Here is a 17,635-nt window from a genome sequence, read left to right as displayed (position 1 = left end):
AAGAAACGCAAAATGCATGCACATTACCACATCTGACTCACCATACCGCTTTATGAGTTCCATGACCCCAAGAGAGGTACATGGTGCCATACTGCGCATATCTAGACAAAACCTGCAATAATAATATGAAATTTTCAAATTTCCAGTTCCATAAAGACAACCTGTCATAACTACTTACCACTCTAAATCCAAAAAAGCCACCTTCTACACCAAAACCTTTTAAAACAGTGCATAAGGAGTTTTGAAACTTAATGGTCTTTATTTGCAGTATAAGTGGCTACAGTACAAAAATGGAAATATTCTACAGAATATCTGCATATCAGGTTAAGCAGGCTTTGGAGAAATCTCTAAGAAAAAGTTATGCAACATTAATTATCCTTGAAAAGCACATGATGAAGGAAACAGAGAAAGAGTCTGGGTATTTCAAACTCTTTATGGTAAGCATGGAATACTAACAAATGCTGTAAAGAGCTTTTAGACAGGAGACAGAGCTTGTCATAATACAAACTGGGGTGAAAAAACATAACACAAAAAACATGTAAGTGTAAAATGTAAAGTCACCAAGGACGATTATCCAGTATGACTAGACCATGATGACATAGAACAAAAGCTATTACTACTGCTGGGTTGTCATAACATTACTCTGTTTGCTGACTTTTTTAAAATGGTGCAGTGTTCCTATGATGTATGATGGGAGAGAGAGGGTTTTTGTACCCAAAAGAAATGGGCAGTCTCACTGTAACATCAGTCTAAATGGGGATGGCTGAGGGATGCTAATGACACAAGAAATCCAAAATGATGTTACCTCTTTGTACATGTTGACAGCAGGGTGATGGAACGAAAAAAACTGGGTTGTTTTGAAAACCATGGTGAATAACATGAACTTGAGCACAGTGAATTCAAGATTCGGTTAATACCTACAAAAATACCTGTTTAAACTCTTATGTAAAGATGAGAACCCTTAATCTTTGGAGGTAAAGATAAGCAATACACAAGAGCAGCAGATATTAATAACATGTAATGGTAAGAAAACAGCTGTTGGTTAAGAATAAAAGTGTAAGAAATAGGTGGCAAAAGGAAGTCATCAAAGAAGCAAACTTATGAAAACCAATAAAGGTGGTTTAGTAAAAGAAGAATGTAAGATATAAGAAATGGGTTAGGAAGGAGCCTTGCTAAAGTAGAAAGGTAATACGTACAGAAGAAAGGTCAAATACATTATGATGGAGTACATGAAGGGAGGAGAAAGATGAAAGATAAAAATGGAATAGATTGACTTAATGAACTGTTTTGGGATTGAAGGTGTTTCTAATGATGCAGCCAGAGATGACTGCTGAGTCTGTGCAAAGGAGTAGCTCTTTTCCTTGTGGGGTTAAGTAGTAAACTGCAATAAGTTTTACCTGATTAATCAATTTCAAATCCAATATGAAATATAAAGCGCTCTTTTAGTAAGACATTATATATTGTGACATAATGAACACATATTGAGGATACAAGGGGACAGAGAGTGTAGCTGTATGCACTAAAATATACTGTGTTAATGGGCATAAAAAGAAAAATTATTAATCCCTGATTGCCTCATTAGGTCTGTAGTTAGGGCCATGTAACCAGACATGGACACCCATACAGAATCTTGAACTGGCTTACAAATTGACAGCTGGTTGGGGGTGTTATAGGTGTGGTGCCTTAACCAGAATGAAGGTGATATCTATGAGAGATATTATTACAGAAATTGGGCATAAAATTAGAAAGTTAGCAAATAACAGGGGAGCATACTATATGCTACTTTTACTATATGACAAGGATCAACAGAAATACAAATATAATATGCTTGTCCATGGGAGGTTGCATCATCTGGGTAAGTATGAAAAAAGTGAGTATGATGATTCAAATAAAAACAAATGGATCAAGCTCTCCCACTGGCACCAGTGGCTGATCAACAAAATCAAAAGAAAAATGACCACTAGCCAGCTATTATGGAAAAAAAGGGTTAAGTGAAACATGTCCTTATTCAAACTACAATAAAGAAGTCATATTTGTCTGTAGGAATGCTGTGTAAGTTGTCAGATACATGATGACTAAACCCCATAAACAGTTGCAAGTAATTCATCTGCTTCCTTGGCAGGATAAAATTTATAACTGCTAGGATGATACATTTTCCGGAAAATATTATGCAATACTAGATATCACGTAAAGCCACTCCTGTCTGAGTTATGTCTGTAGACAACATGAAGACGTTGCCAGATATACAACTGCAGTGTCCACAAAAAACATCATCCTCCCCTTTATATTTTCAAAGGTGATACATGGCTAAGGTTTATTGTAGATACAAGCATATGAGACTCTAAAGGTGAAATGACCGTACATCTGGTCATTGAGACTAGCGTTCCTACTGGTGTAAGAACCAGCAACTCGCCTCAGGCTATCTAGAGGGAATCATGTTCAGTCTTTACTCTTGAAGGTTGCCACTTCACTTTCAGAATTTTGCTTCTAGGCACTGTACTTCTTCCACCTGTAATTCAAGATGGTTGGCTTTTACCTTTCTGTGAAAGAGTAAGCCCGATCAGGTGGCTGCAGGAGATTCAGGAGATCCCAGTTGGGAATCATCAACCTTTACAATAAAAACCCATCAACCTTTACAATAAAAACCCAGTATGGTAAAATTATCATGAAAACACACAGTGGTTACATGTGAGTAAAAACGAAAGGGTCCATTGTTTATAGCTAGTGATGCAGTGCATCTATTACCATCTTAAACTAGCACTGTCTGGAAAAGAGAGATGCAAATTTTTCAATTTCTGCGAATCAAATTCTCATACATGTAGCGTAGCAGAAGGTACAAATTAATCATATCAGAATCTCAGCCTGCAGCATAATTGCAAGTAATGTGGTTATCATCACATGTGACTGCCTTAGATTCGCAAAAACTAGTACCAGGTACAATCTAAAAACTGGGCAAACTTCCTGAGGCTGGTTTACACATCTTGAATTACAAACCTTGAAATCAACAAGTAAGCACAACATGAAAAACTTAATGTACTGGTAATTACAGGACACAAAGTTGCCTGTTAAGCAGGGTCAACTCAAGCCATTATTACATCCCTATATATTTCACACGAGGAAAAAATAATAATAAAAAAAAACTGAACAACAATAATCAAATAAAACTAAATAAAAACATTCAAATAAATAAAATTCTAATAATGCAAAAGAGACAGACCCACAAAAAGAGTTCTGAAAAATAATAAACTGTTTCTCTCATGAGCAGTGTCCTGCAAGCTGTAAAAGAATCCCCAAGGATCTCTGGGGGTTAGGGGCCTTGAACTCCCTCTTTTTCTGGTGAAATTTATGCTTCTCCCTCATCACAAACCATCCAAACAGTGGAGCAAGCATAACAACAATCAGACACTGGAACATCACCAATCAGCAGTCAGCATCTGGAGACAATGTCATCATCCCCTGGTTGCTCACTTAATCATTCTCAGAGGGATGTTACCCTTATGGTGAATACCATCAGTAAAATGTTTTAGGAAAGAAAGGGGAGGGTAAAGCAGATAATAACAACTATAAACTGTGCTTATGGGACACTGCCCTGGAGAGAAACATTTTTCATTCTTCAAAACTCACTTTCCTCTCTAGGGTCAGTCCATCCTGTGCCTTCTATGACATAAAAGCATGGAAGTGGTGGGTTAGAGAAAAATGTCTTTGCCAAAAAAAAGAACATGATTGCAAACATAGCCAAAGATTATCTAGTGGCACCTTACCTAACCTTTGCCTAGAAGGAGGTAAGCCTAACACCCATAAAACTGACCCTTGGCATCTATACCATTAGTTGAAAAAGTGTTGAGGAATTTCAAAGCCTTTGAAAAATCCTCCAAGAGAAGCTCTCTCAGAAGGGTTACCATGGTAGTAACAATGAGACCAGGGTGAACCTACAAAACAAGTCTTTAATTCAAAATAAATTTCCTTCACAGAGAGGTTTCAAACTGCCAGAGCAAACCTGTACAGGGAGTACCCCTGCTAATCTCTGAAGATCTCAAGGTATCCTCTGAGCAATAAGTTGGATAGAAGACAAAAAAAAATTCAAATGTAGTCTTTAAGAAGGCAACATAAGGGTTTTCAAAGCTTATGTGCTTAACTTTCTCAAAGCCTAGGGTAAAAAGAAAGAAAAAAAAAACAAGGATGAACAGCTAGAAAAGTTCCTTGTCTAAACAACAACAAGAACTTCTACAACTCTTGCTTAGGTGTGGAATAAAGGTAAAAAAAAAAATGGAATCAATCCTACGTGCATACCAAAACAGTTTAATTCCTAAAACCTTGAGTGAGACCTAGAGGTCCCAAAAGTTTTCTTTTTCAATGAATTCTAAACAGAATTTCAAAAATCCAGGTCATTCCATGAAAATGACAGCATGAAGGACAAAAACTGAAATTCTCTAAAACTTTATCATTCATTTGATTTAAAAGTTAAAACCTTAAATTTCATGACTGAAAAGAAGGTATCTAACATGTCTACACAGAAAATTATGATCAAAATGCTTATACCAATTCATAAAGAAGAAAAAGAATCATGAAAAATTGGTCATTCTAACAATATCATTTCCCATATTAATAATGACAGTATCAATAACCTTGGTTCAGACTAGTAAGCATCTCCCTTGATTGAAAACTTCATCAACACATTTATCTTGCAAAATTTTGCTTTGAAAAGTAGCTGACATTTGTGTATTTACAAAGACATGACCCTCACTATTTTGTGTTTCACCTGTACAGAACTTGTCACATAAAGAAAATCAAAATAACTTTACATTATCACAACTAGCACCATTCTTCTACTATACTAATATGATCCTAGAATGTTTCCTCTGGTCCTCTGATACCCCACAAATACTTGAATGGCTTTTTACATGTATAGCATGAAGGTTATTACACTTGAAGTGTAACAACCCTCACAAACATAAGCATCTAGTTCTGCACACACATTATCTACTCATTCCGATTCTTATTAATTTATTTCTATCATGCTAGTGATTTCTTTTCTTATATCTGTACTGTAGTGTACAACTTGTGCACAGAAGGATTAGTAATGGGGGTCCCTGCAGAATGACGGCTCACAGAATAACATTTCATGATAATGGCATTTGAGAATTTGGATACAAATTTGTAAAACTACACTAAGTCTTCCCAACAGCAACAGATTTGAGGAAAATTTTCATTTCCATGATGATTTTTCTTGGAGCAATGAAATATTCAGATCATGCTGTTAGATTTTTCAATTACTATGCCATTTATAAAGATATCATGAGAAAATAACATTAAATTTATTGTATTCTAGCCACTGATGGTCATCTCATAAGGAAAAAAAAAATTTCATGCTCTGAATGTGCCATTTAAGTGAGATCCAACTGACTTAACATATTGGCCAAGTAAATTAACAACTATAAACAACACATACCAAAATGGGTAAACCTACTTTAGAAGACTTGACAAGCTATTCACTACACCTCCATCCTATTGCACCACCACTTACCTCACACTCTCATTGCCAGCATTCTCAATATCATTGTCATTTGATTTATCAATGAAATATAAACAGTTGTTGACTCTGTGTCTAATTTACATTATGACAGAGAGTGGTGCTGATGGTAAGATTAGATGTTTCATATATAATCCATATATGAAAATTAGGTTGGATAAATTTTTGGTCAGGAATATAACCACCTTATCACATGGATTCCAATTACTTATACAAGGACATTCCACAAGAATGTCAGATCTCCAGAAATGCAACCCCAAGGGCTCCCTGTACAGTGCTCACTTGTGCAAAGTATTACATACCATTTTCTAGCATTAATCATTCAACCTGTTACTTCTTTATTTATTTCTATGTAATACCATTTGTTCATTATTACATCTGTATTTCTTTTGTTCTCTGATTCTGAATTAGCCAATATATACAGATGACTGAAATAAAAAAAAGAACGATGCTAATGACACTTACAGGGAAACAAAGGATATAATATGCAATGATGGAGGGTGAAGTTCATTGAGAAAAATGAGCGAATGTAAAGCATGTCATGCAAAGATTCAAGCAGCAGCATTGTCTAGAGTGAAGTGAATCACAGCCACTAGGGTAAAAAAAAAACTACAAGTAACAATGAAAAGCTTTGACAAACTTGACTGAAAATGAACCAGACTCATCTACATCTGAGACCAGTGATGCATATAAAACTTAGCATGCATTGGGGAAGGCCAGTAGGCATACAGTATATCTAGTATGCTTCCTAAAAGCCATAGAAAGGGAGCAGCTGTGTAAAAAAATAGCACAAAACATGAGCCTGAAGGTTTAGCCCACAAGTCCTGGGACATCTTATCAAGGGCAAATATCAGCTTAGACCTGAATGGCTGTGCAAGAAATACCAAACCCTACTTCTGTAAAGAAAAAAATGCAAAGAAAATTAGAAGCAACAAAAAAAAAAAGGTCAGAAGAAAAAATGCTCCTCAGTGTTTGTTTATACACAATTCAAAATAAGTGCATAAACCCTTAATAGGGAAGTTTCCTAAACATAAGGGAGGCATCTCTAAATTTAGCACTTTGCATGATCAGTTGGTTACTAATACTTTGCCCATACTTTGAAAATAAAAACATCCTGTTCTATCTATCTGTATCTCTGATGCCTATTCCAAATGGAACTTCCTTAAAGGGGTGGCCACAGCAACAGTCTCCACGACTAAAGGACTCCGGTGTTGCTCCTTAGCCTTTAGTGCCTCATCCTTAACAAGCCACTGGCAGAGGGCAAATCTAGCACAGTGTTTGCAGAGGCTTCGAGCTGATGTTCCTAATGACTACTACTATCTAATGCTCCTACCTACTAATTCTACCAAATAATCCTGACTACATGTTCCTACCTACTACTTCTATCTACTGCTCCTCCCATATTGCCAAAAGACAGGGCTACAGCATAGTGCTCACCACAGGAAAATCTAAAGTTAAGAAGAATGAGCCCTGTGAGTTAAGTGTTGTCAAGTGTTACATATGACAAGGAGAGATTGCATATTTGAAGACAAAATGCCAGTAGTCCACATGTTAGTGAAGCAAAAAGAGACAGTTACCTGGGTCAGAGGAGTGCAACTTGACAAAGACTAAAAAGCTGGCTCACTAAGCAGAAGTCACTAACCCTTCTAATGCCCAGGCAGGTAGTACTGGTAATATACCTCCCCAGTCATTGGCTGCCTACCAACCACTGTTTCCTTCTAAAATATGTAAGGGTGAAGTTGAAACAATATCTGACTTGGTAGTTTGGTAGTTTTATCTCTGTGTGATCCAACAATTGCAACACAAATGAAAAGACTGTGTACTGAGCACCCAATGGCAACAGAACCTCAACTTTTTATTTTTATTACATGAATGATGAATGTCTGGAAGCAACTGTATCACAGTGGAATTAGGATATATCAACTTGTAAGGACTCAGAAGTGACAAACCTTTCTGAAGAGAGTAATGTTGAAATGCTTAAGTGCATTAAGCATGTTTTCAACATTCATGAGCATTCATGGGCAAGTACCATCCCAGTTGTCCTTGCTCTAAATCTACACTTTCAGCTGTCTTTATCTTTTTATGAACAGTGACCAGACTTACAAAGAAAAATCTAGTTCTAGCCTAATAATTTGATGTGAATAATCTGCTGAATATTTCCTTAACCATGTACTTATATGTAATTCTAATATTCGCCAATACATGTTTGTCTCCTTTACAGTTCAACCAAGGTCAAGTCCCTTTTACACACAGATTCCTACAACTTGTTTGTATCAAAGTAATATTTGTATGGAAGTCTTCTTTCACCGATCCTCATCACCTGTTATATCCCTCATGATCATTGCATCATCCATAAACATATTCAGCTATGAGTCCAATCATTCTGAAAAGTTATTTACAAAGATCAAAGAGATATGGTCACAGAACAAAGCCTTACATCAAGCCACTGGCAACTCGAATCCATTTCCTTTCTTAATGACAAGTAAGACATTTGCTTTCTTCTGCCCCCTTGTATATGAGTAATTATCTACCCATAATTAACCACTTGCAAAGCAAAAGGAAAAAGTTCTATGCTTGTAGGGCCCCATCTCCTGAACTCTCTTTAATATCATAAAACTTTTTAAACTTCTGTATATTGTATGCAACCACTTTCATTATTGGGTTAATTTCATTCATGTACAACTCTGATACTATACAATACTTCTTAACATCTTTTGTAAAAAATTTCTAAATTTCTTGCTACAACTCTGGTTACTCTTTCTATGCATCACTCAAAGACCTATTCCCTGCCTACACTGCCAAATGTAGTAAAGGAACTTGAAGGGTGTGATCAAGTCCCCCATTATTCCTCTTTTCCATGGGGGTGTTAACTTCCTACCCTTTATCTTTTCCTTGAAAACCAGCTCTCTTATTTCAGAAACAATCTTTGCTGTCCTTCTCTGACCATTAACTATTAACTCTTTATGTTTCTTCAAATGGGGTGACTATGTTTGAGAGGCATACTCTAATTCAAGTCTGATATAATTTGTAAATAGTTTAGAGAAAATCTTATCCATGTACGTAAATGCAATTTTCATATACATCAATAGACAGTTTGTCTGCTTGACACTTTTCATCATGTTTTAGTAACAGGCTTGGTACAATATCAAACCCCAGGTTACTTTCATATAGTCACGTAGCTTGTTATCTGCAAGATTGCAGTCATATCATGGCCTTCTTTTACAGTGTCTTTTACATATGCTTTGGATGAACTTCATCAACCATGTATTAGGCCAACTTGGAAGCCTGTGTGCATGTGTGTGTGTGGGGACAGGAACTGAATAAGGATATCAACCATATGACTATTGTGTCTGTTTTCTTGGGTTTTGATTTGCTCGCACACTTAGGGGAGGATGTTCTGAGCTGTATATAATGCAGAAGAATGGTCTCGGTTTGCTGTGAACAGGTCCAATAGTTTTAACAACAGGAATCAAAATATTGTGTTCCTCAAAAATTTTTGTATGAAAAAATTAAACAACATAATCATAATAATTGGAAAAGAGATCTGTATGAAGAAATACTAAGACAGATTTGAGTGTAGAATGGCAAAAGGTGAGTGTACATGAAGCAAAGGTGTGAGTGAAGAATGGTAAGTTTTTATGGATGCAGTGATGGCATGTGCAAGAGATGCATGTAGCATGTGAAAGGTGGGAGGGAGGCAGACTAGAAAAGGTAGTGAATGGTGGGATGAAGAAGTAGAGTTACCAGTGGAAAAGAAAAGAGAGGTGTATTTTGGCAGTATTACAGGGAAGAAGTGTAAATAATCGGGAGATTTATAAGAGAAAGCAGAAGGGGGTCAAGTGAAGTTGTAGGGGTTGAAAAAGAGGGTAAATGAGAATTGAGGTGAGCAAGTATCAATCAGCTTTAAGGAGAATAAGATGTTTTGGAAGGAGGTAAATAAAGTGCAAAAGAAAAGAGAACAAATGGGAACATCAGAAAATGGGGGCAAAAGGGGAAATGATAACATATACTGAAGAAGTGTGAAGATGGTGTAAAGACAGAGGTGGTGGTGAAAGCCTTACATACAATGAAATGTGGCAAAGGCAGCTGGCTTGGATAGTACTGTAGTTGAATTTATCAAGAAACGGGGTGACTGTGTTGTTGATTGGTTGGTTAGGACTTTCAATGTATGTATGGATCACGGAGGATAAAGGTGGGTTCAAACTACAGAGGTATGAGTTTGTTAAGTACGTCTGGTAAGTTGTAGGGAGAGCATTGATTGAGAGGGTGAAGACATGTACAGAGTATCAGATAGGAAAGGAACATTATGGTTTCAGAAGTGGTAGAGGATGTGTGGATCAGGTGTTTGCTTTAAAGAATATGTGTGAGAAATAATTGGAAAAACATGTGATATTTATGGACCTGGAGAAGACATATTATAAGATTGATAGAGATGCTTTGTGGAAGGTCTTAAGAATGTATGGTGTAGAAGGGAAGCTACTAGAAGCAATTAGTTTTTATGAAGGAGTAAGGCCTATGTATGAGAAGGAAGAGATGAGAGCAAATGGTTCCAAGTGAAAGCTGGTCTGCAGCAGGGGCTGTTCAATTTCTTTATGGATGGGGTGGTGAGGAGGTAAACATAAGATTCTTGGAGAGAGGGGTGAGCATGTAGTTTGTGGGGGATAAGAGGGCCTGGGAAGTGAATCACTTGTTGTTTGCTGAAGAAACAGCACTGGTGGCAGATTTGAGTGAGAAACTGCAGAAGCTGGTGACGATGTTTAGAAGAGTATGTGAAAGGAGATAATTGAAAGTGAATGTGAATAAAAGCATGGTTATTTGGTTTAGCAGGGTTAAGGGACAGGTTAGTTGGGGTGTGAATCTGAAGTGAGGAAAATTGGAGGAAGTGAAGCATTTTAGATATTTGGGAGTGGACGTGGCGACAAATGGAACCAAAGAAGTGAGTCACCGGGTGGGGATGGGATGAAGGTTCTGGGAGTGCTGAAGAATGTGTGGAAAGACAGAAAGTTATCTGGGAGGGGAAAAATGAGTATGTTTGAAGGAACAGTGGTTCCAATAACATTACCTGGATGCGAGGCATGGGCTACAGATAAGGCTGTGCAGAAGAGGGTGGATGTGTTGGAAATGAAACGTTTGAGGACAATATGTGGTGTGAGGTGGTTTCACTGAGTAAGTAATGAAAGGATAAAAGATGTGTGTAGTAATAAAAAGAGTGTGGTTGAGACAGCAGAAGAGAATGTGTTGAAATGGTCTGAACACATGGAGAGAGTGAATGAGGAAAAGGTGACAAAGAAGAAATTTGTGGCAAAAGAGGTGGGAACAAGGAGAATGAGAACACCAAATTGGAGAGGGAAGGATTGAGTAAAAAAGATTTTAAACAACTGGGGCTTGAACATGCAGTAGGTTGAAAGGTGTGCCTGGGATAGAGCGAACTGTAATGATGTGGTATACTGGAATCGATGCTGTCAATGGACTGAACCAGGGAATGTGATGCATCTGTGGTAAACCACAGAAAGGTTTAGGAGCCTGGTTATGAATAGGGAGCTATGGTTTCAGTGCATTACACATGACAGCTAAAGAATGGATATGAGCAGGTGTGGCCTTTCTTCTTCTGTTCCAGGAGCTACCACACTAATGTGGGAAAACGCAATCAAGTATGAAAAAAATAATCATTGTATATATCTCACCTATATCTTGAATTTAAGTTTGACTTAAAAAATGTTTTATGATTGAAGCAATCAGCTTAGGAACAGCCAAGGATGGACAAAATGAGCAGTCTATTCTTTACCAATTGTTGTTTCAATTTTACGAGAACCTTTAGTATTTTATTTATTCATATTTTATTTTGCTTTGTCGCTGTCTCCCACATTTGTGAGGTAGCGCAAGAAAACAGACGAAAAAATGGCCCAACCCACCCACATACACATGTATATACATACACGTCCACACACACAAATATACATACCTATACATCTCAATGTATACATATATATACACACACAGACATATACATATATACACATGTACATAATTCACACTGTCTGCCTTTATTCATTCTCATCGCCACCTCGCCACACGTGAAATAGCAACCCCCTCCTCCCTCATGTGTGGAAGGTAGCACTAGGAAAAGACAACAAAGGCCACATTCGTTCACACTCAGTCTCTCGCTGTCATGTAATAATGCAGCGAAACCACAGTTCCCTTTCCACATCCAGGCCCCACACAACTTTCCATGGTTTACCCCAGACGCTTCACATGTCCTGGTTCAATCCATTGACAGCACGTCGACCCCAGTATACCACATCATTCCAATTCACTCTATTCCTTGCACGCCTTTCACCCTCCTGCATGTTCAGGCCCCGATTACTCAAAATCTTTTTCACTCCATCTTTCCACCTCCAATTTGGTCTCCCACTTCTCCTCGATCCCTCCACCTCTGACACATATATCCTCTTTGTCAATCTTTCCTCACTCATTCTCTCCATGTGCCCAAACCATTCCAAAACACCCTCTTCTGCTCTCTCAACCACACTCTTTATTTCCACACATCTCTCTTACCTTATTATTACTTACTCGATCAAACCACCTCACACCACATATTGTCCTCAAACATATCATTTCCAGCACATCCACCCTCCTCCAAACAACTCTATCCATAGACCACGCCTTGGAACCATACAACATTGTTGGAACCACTATTCCTTCAAACATACCCATTTTTGCTTTCCGAGATAATGTTCTCGACTTCCCCACATTCTTCAAGGCTCCCAGAATTTTCGCCCCCTCCCCCACACTATGATTCACTTCCACTTCCATGGTTCCATCCGCTGCCAAATCCACTCCCAGATATCAAAAACCCTTCACTTCCTTCAGTTTTTCTCCATTCAAACTTACCTCCCAATTGACTTGACCCTCAACCCTACTGTACCTAATAACCTTGCTCTTATTCACATTTACTCTCAACTTTCTTCTTTCACACACTTTACCAAACTCAGTCACCAGCTTCTGCAGTTTCTCACATGAATCAGCCACCAGCGCTGTATCATCAGCGAACAACAACTGACTCACTTCCCAAGCCCTCTCATCCACAACAGACTGCATACTTGCCCCTCTTTCCAAAACTCTTGCATTCACCTCCCTAACAACCCCATCCATAAACAAATTAAACAACCATGGAGACATCATACACTCCTGCCGCAGACCTACATTCACTGAGAACCAATCACTTTCCTCTCTTCCTACATGTACACATGCCTTACATCCTTGATAAAAACTTTTCACTAATTCTAACAACTTGCCTCCCACACCATATATTCTTAATACCTTCCACAGAGCATCTCTATCAACTCTATCATATGCCTTCTCCAGATCTATAAATGCTACATACAAAACCTTTAGTACATCAAGATATTTCCTATTTATTGTTTCCCTCAAGGATAATAAACAGAGCCAATTCAAACAACCAGAGGTCAGTGAGAGGCAACTGTTCTTGGGGAACAATGGTTACCATCAATGCGTATCTGTAAATTCTATATAGCTCTCATTAAACTCCACAGGCTACTATTTTTGAAAAACTAAGTGAATAATATTTGAAGAACAGAAAAAATGTGACAGCACATGTGGGCATCTACTACAGAAGATTATGATAACGCTATTCCGTCGAAGTCTACAAGATTCATTCAACAGCTGTTCTTCTGAACCAGAATCATTAAAAGAAGAACTCTAACAGTCCCTAATGAGGGCAGAAGACTGACAGTTTAAAGAAAATTCTTGTCTACTGATAAAGCTTCACTAAGCAGAGCTCACCTTCCAATGTTGATTATATGGAATCCATCAACATCCTTCTCTGGAATGACAGAGTTGCAGATCAACTTCTCCTCCATGTGGTCAGGAAGTGGAAGCTGGAACAAAAGGTAAATTTTACCTATATAATACCACAACCAGAAAAACATGCTCAGGCGCCACTAATCTGGCACTAGTTATACAACCTACAGATCCATGCTGTATTTCCTTGAATATATCATTTCATTTTACCTTTGTGGCTTCCAGTCTTCCCAATTAAAGAATCTATTTCCCTTTGACTATGACCATACTTTCTTTCAAATACGATAACATTGTTCTTCCTTGCATTTAACTTCAATATCTGCATCATATCTAAAGCAAACAAGCTTCTGGATCTTCTGTTCAACTCTCTTCTAATTCATTTGACAAAGTATCATCCTTTATAAGCAACAAGAACCTCAAAATGTTCTGGTCTGCAATGCAAGAAATCAACTGTAACTTACAATACCCCAAACTCACTCTCATCTCGTCACGTGCTAGCCATAAAAGCACAAAATGAGCATAGTGATATTAATCTGACTTGAAGCATTTCCTAAATTATCTTAATGCACTCCTGCCTTCTTTGATCTTTACATATTCAAACACAATTCCATCTAGAAAATTCTTAACCCAAAATGTACAATTTTTCATACACCTAATCTGTATTCAAAAACAGTTCATACACATTCTTCTTAAAAAGCTTCTCCACATCTCTAGTGCTAAACTCCAGTCTCAAAAGCCTCTTCTCCAACTAAATTTTCCTTGTTCCTTGCCTATAAAAGGTTCAATACCTTCACACAGTAGTTATAATTCTAGCATATACCTTGCTAGTGGTGGTAAACAGACCTCTTACTTACTTAACTGCCATTCACACATTACATTTCATCCCCAGGGGGTGACTGCATTGTAAATTGGTTAGTTAGGGTTTTCAATGTACTGTATGTCTGGATTACAATGAGGTTCCTGCGGATTTGTGGAATGTATGTATAGCTCCATTGTATAAAGGCAAGGTGTACAAAGGTGAGTATTTGAATTACAAATATATAGGTTTTATGAGTTTACCTGGAAATACATATGGTGTTCGAGACGGTGGTGACATGCACACAGCATCAGACTGCAAAGGAATAATCTAGTTTGAAGGATGGTAGAGGATGTGAAGATGGGGATGGTGAGGAAGGTTAATGCAAAATGACTTGGAGACAGGAACATGTATGCAAACTATTGAGGGTACCTGGGCATGAGAGGTGAATCAGGTATTGTATATTGATGACATAGCACTGGTGGCAAATTTGAAAGAGCCTCTGCAAAAGCTGTGTCTGAGTTTGGATGAGTATTGAAAGGAGTAAGCTGAGAACAAATATTAATATACGCAAGGGTATTAGGTTTAGTATTGAAGAGAAACAGATTACTTGTTTGAATGGGGAGAACTTGGAGGAAGTGGTGTTTTAGATACCTAAGAGTGGATATTGGCAGTAAATGGCACCATGGGAGCTGAAGAAATCCTTATGGGTGGTGAGGGGTCAAAGGTCCTGGGCACAGTGAGGAATGTGTGGATCAAAATGCAATTAGCTTGTCTAAATTTTTTTGCTGATAATAAAGAAATACAAATATGCACTCGTAGTGTGACATACACCCTTAAAGGCTAACCTTAGTATCTTGGCACACAAACACATTCTGCTATCAACAGAACCAAGCCCCTGCCTGAAGGGGCTATTCTAACAAGAGATCTTTTACCTGCACCAGAATACCATCAACATCTGGATCAATATTGAGCTGATTCACTAGACTGAGGATCGTAGATTGGCTGGTGTCCCCAGGTAAGTGGTGCACAGTGCTCTGAATGCCTGAAAAAAAATCCTTATATCATTAAAGATAATGTAATACTTGGACCTTATCCCTGGGGATAGGGGAGAAAGAATACTTTCCACGTATTCCCTGCATGTCGTAGAAGGCGACTAAAAGGGGAGGGAGCAGGGGGCTGGAAATCCTCCCCTCTTGTTTTTTTTTTTTTTTTTTTTTTAATTTTCCAAAAGAAGGAACAGAGAAGGGGGCCAGGTGAGGTTATTCCTTCAAAGGCCCAGTCCTCTGTTCTTAACGCTACCTCGCTAATGCGGAAAATGGCGAATAGTTTGAAAGAAAGAAAGAAAATACTTGGACCTATAAATACAACTGCCATAGAACTGAATTCATGGTTTAAATTAAAGTTATTCATCACGAAAGGCTTTAAAACTGCCCATTTTGGACAAAGGAAGAGTAAGGGGTGACACAACAACAATCTTTGAGTTTTCAAAACATATCAGTGACATGGACAGTAAAAGATCTTTGAGAGATGCAAGGATAGAGCAACCAGGAATAACATAAAATTAAACAAGAAACATGTTATGTGAGGAAATACTCTTATAGAGTTAGAGTGAAGGGTAAATGGAATTACGTGACGGAGGACAAAGTAAATGCAAAGAGCATACATAATCTCAACTAGTTATGACAAGGGAGAATGTTCAAGATATGGGGTCCTATAAGTGTAAAATCCCTCCCTGTGCAAAGCAAATAGTTTATCAAACTAAATATAAAAAATAGTATCATTGCACAATGCACTCATACAATGTGGTAACAAGGAAAGCAGAAATAACACTTACATACAAACTGAAAATGAAACTTTTCAAACTTTCCTCAGAAATACCATGAAGAATTTATATGCAAGAAACATTAGGCAATAATTCCCATAAACTGGTTTCAATATAGAAATGAAAAAAATCAGTTATCTATCAATCTATATCTGTGATGACCATTCCCTCAGGGAACTCCCATCAAGGGGGTGGCCACAGAAAAAAGAGATGATCTCATGTAGATTAATCACAAACCAAACATGTCAGCTCTTTTGGCTGTTGACATGAACGAATAAATGAAACCACATCGCATCGATAAAGAACATGACGTCTAGAACATCCTCTCCATTGACAGTAATAAAGTCTGTAGACTATCACTTGACAACGTCCCTTTCTTTTAATTCATGCATTGATGTTATCTTGTGAGGAGGTTTTATCGTATGCAGTATACGTGCACAGTGACTTTTTGCTAAACCTGAATATTTCATTTCAAACTGTTATTGGTGTAAGCTTGAAAATTAGGTACAGATTTTTTGTCAAAAGGGGGACTCTGGCAATGTCTGGGAACAGAGCTTCCCTTCCACTATGTAAATATATTCATTTACACCAGTCTTTTCTGGGAGGTCTAGCATTATTCATTAAACATTATTATATATTCTCAATTTCAATGCATCTCCTTAACGACTATTCATTCTAACTTATCAAAACCCTTCATGCTTGAAACTCACCAATTTTATCAGCAGCTTTTGTCTTATTTCGAACATAACTGCCAGAAGCAGGATCTCCTCCAACACGAACAAGCACTAAATGTGGAGCTCGTTGTCCACAGCTTACTATATGTTTTACTTCTGCTGTAAGTTCTTCATATATCTCACCAGCAATCTTTTTTCCATCAATAAGTTGTGCTCTTTGTCTGTGGAAGACATAATGAAAATAATTATTACAATTATCAGGTGCAGGTGCTGGTGGATCTGTGGTAGCGATGTGTAACGTCGCCATGGCTGTTTAATAGCGGTGTGTAACATCGCCACAGCTGTTTAATTTGTTTATAGATGGGGTGGTGAGGGAGGTAATTGCAAGGGTCTTGGAGATGGGGGAGAAAGGTATGCAATCTGTATGGGGGTGATGGGGACCTGGGAAGTAATTCAACTGTTTTTGCTAGTGAAACAGCACTGGAGGCTGATTCATGTGATAAACAACAAAGGTCAGTGTCTAAGTTCGGGAGAGCATGTAAAAGAAGAATGTTGAGAATATATGTGAATAAAAGCAAGGTTATTATGTTACAATGCATCATACATGGACATTGACTTGGTAGTGAACAGATCCATGAAAGTGAAGATGAGTATGGTGGGTGAGGGAGTGAAAGTTCTAGCACTAAGGAATGTGTAGAAAGAGAGGCCACTACCTGGGAACACAAAAAGGTGTATGTCTGAAGGCACAGCAGTGCTAATGATACTGTATGGATGTGAGGCATGGGCTATGGATGACAATGCAAGGAAAAGGGTGAATGTTTTGGAAATGAAATTTTGAGGAAAATGTGTGTCATGAGGAGGGTTAATCAAGTAAGTAATGACAGAATACAAGAGAGGTGTGGTAGGTAATAAGAAGATTATGGTTGAGACAGCTGAAGAGGGTATGCTGAAAGTTTGGAAAGAGGGAGAAAATGAGTGAGGAGAGGGTG

General features: G+C 37.9%; 1 protein-coding gene across 2 annotated transcripts in view; it reads right to left on the bottom strand.

Annotated features, from left to right (window-relative positions):
• The window catches only part of Nmdmc (NAD-dependent methylenetetrahydrofolate dehydrogenase), a 45,934-nt gene that overhangs the window by 26,758 nt on the left and 1,541 nt on the right, over positions 1 to 17,635 (bottom strand). For both annotated transcript variants that reach the window (XR_011713682.1, XM_071669622.1), the window contains exons 2-5: positions 16,683 to 16,867; positions 15,083 to 15,192; positions 13,334 to 13,428; positions 42 to 112 (exon numbers count right to left, since the gene is read on the bottom strand). Coding sequence is in view for 1 of the 2 variants with exons in the window: in XM_071669622.1 (XP_071525723.1) it covers positions 42 to 112; positions 13,334 to 13,428; positions 15,083 to 15,192; positions 16,683 to 16,867 (461 nt within the window). In the remaining variant the exon portion in view is untranslated. The remainder of the gene's footprint in view (positions 1 to 41; positions 113 to 13,333; positions 13,429 to 15,082; positions 15,193 to 16,682; positions 16,868 to 17,635) is intronic.

Source organism: Panulirus ornatus, chromosome 14 (assembly GCF_036320965.1).
Source record: "Panulirus ornatus isolate Po-2019 chromosome 14, ASM3632096v1, whole genome shotgun sequence".
Lineage (NCBI taxonomy): Eukaryota > Metazoa > Arthropoda > Malacostraca > Decapoda > Palinuridae > Panulirus > Panulirus ornatus.
The sequence above is the reverse complement of the archived record's forward strand: the minus strand, read 5'-3'. Positions and strand labels throughout refer to the sequence as shown.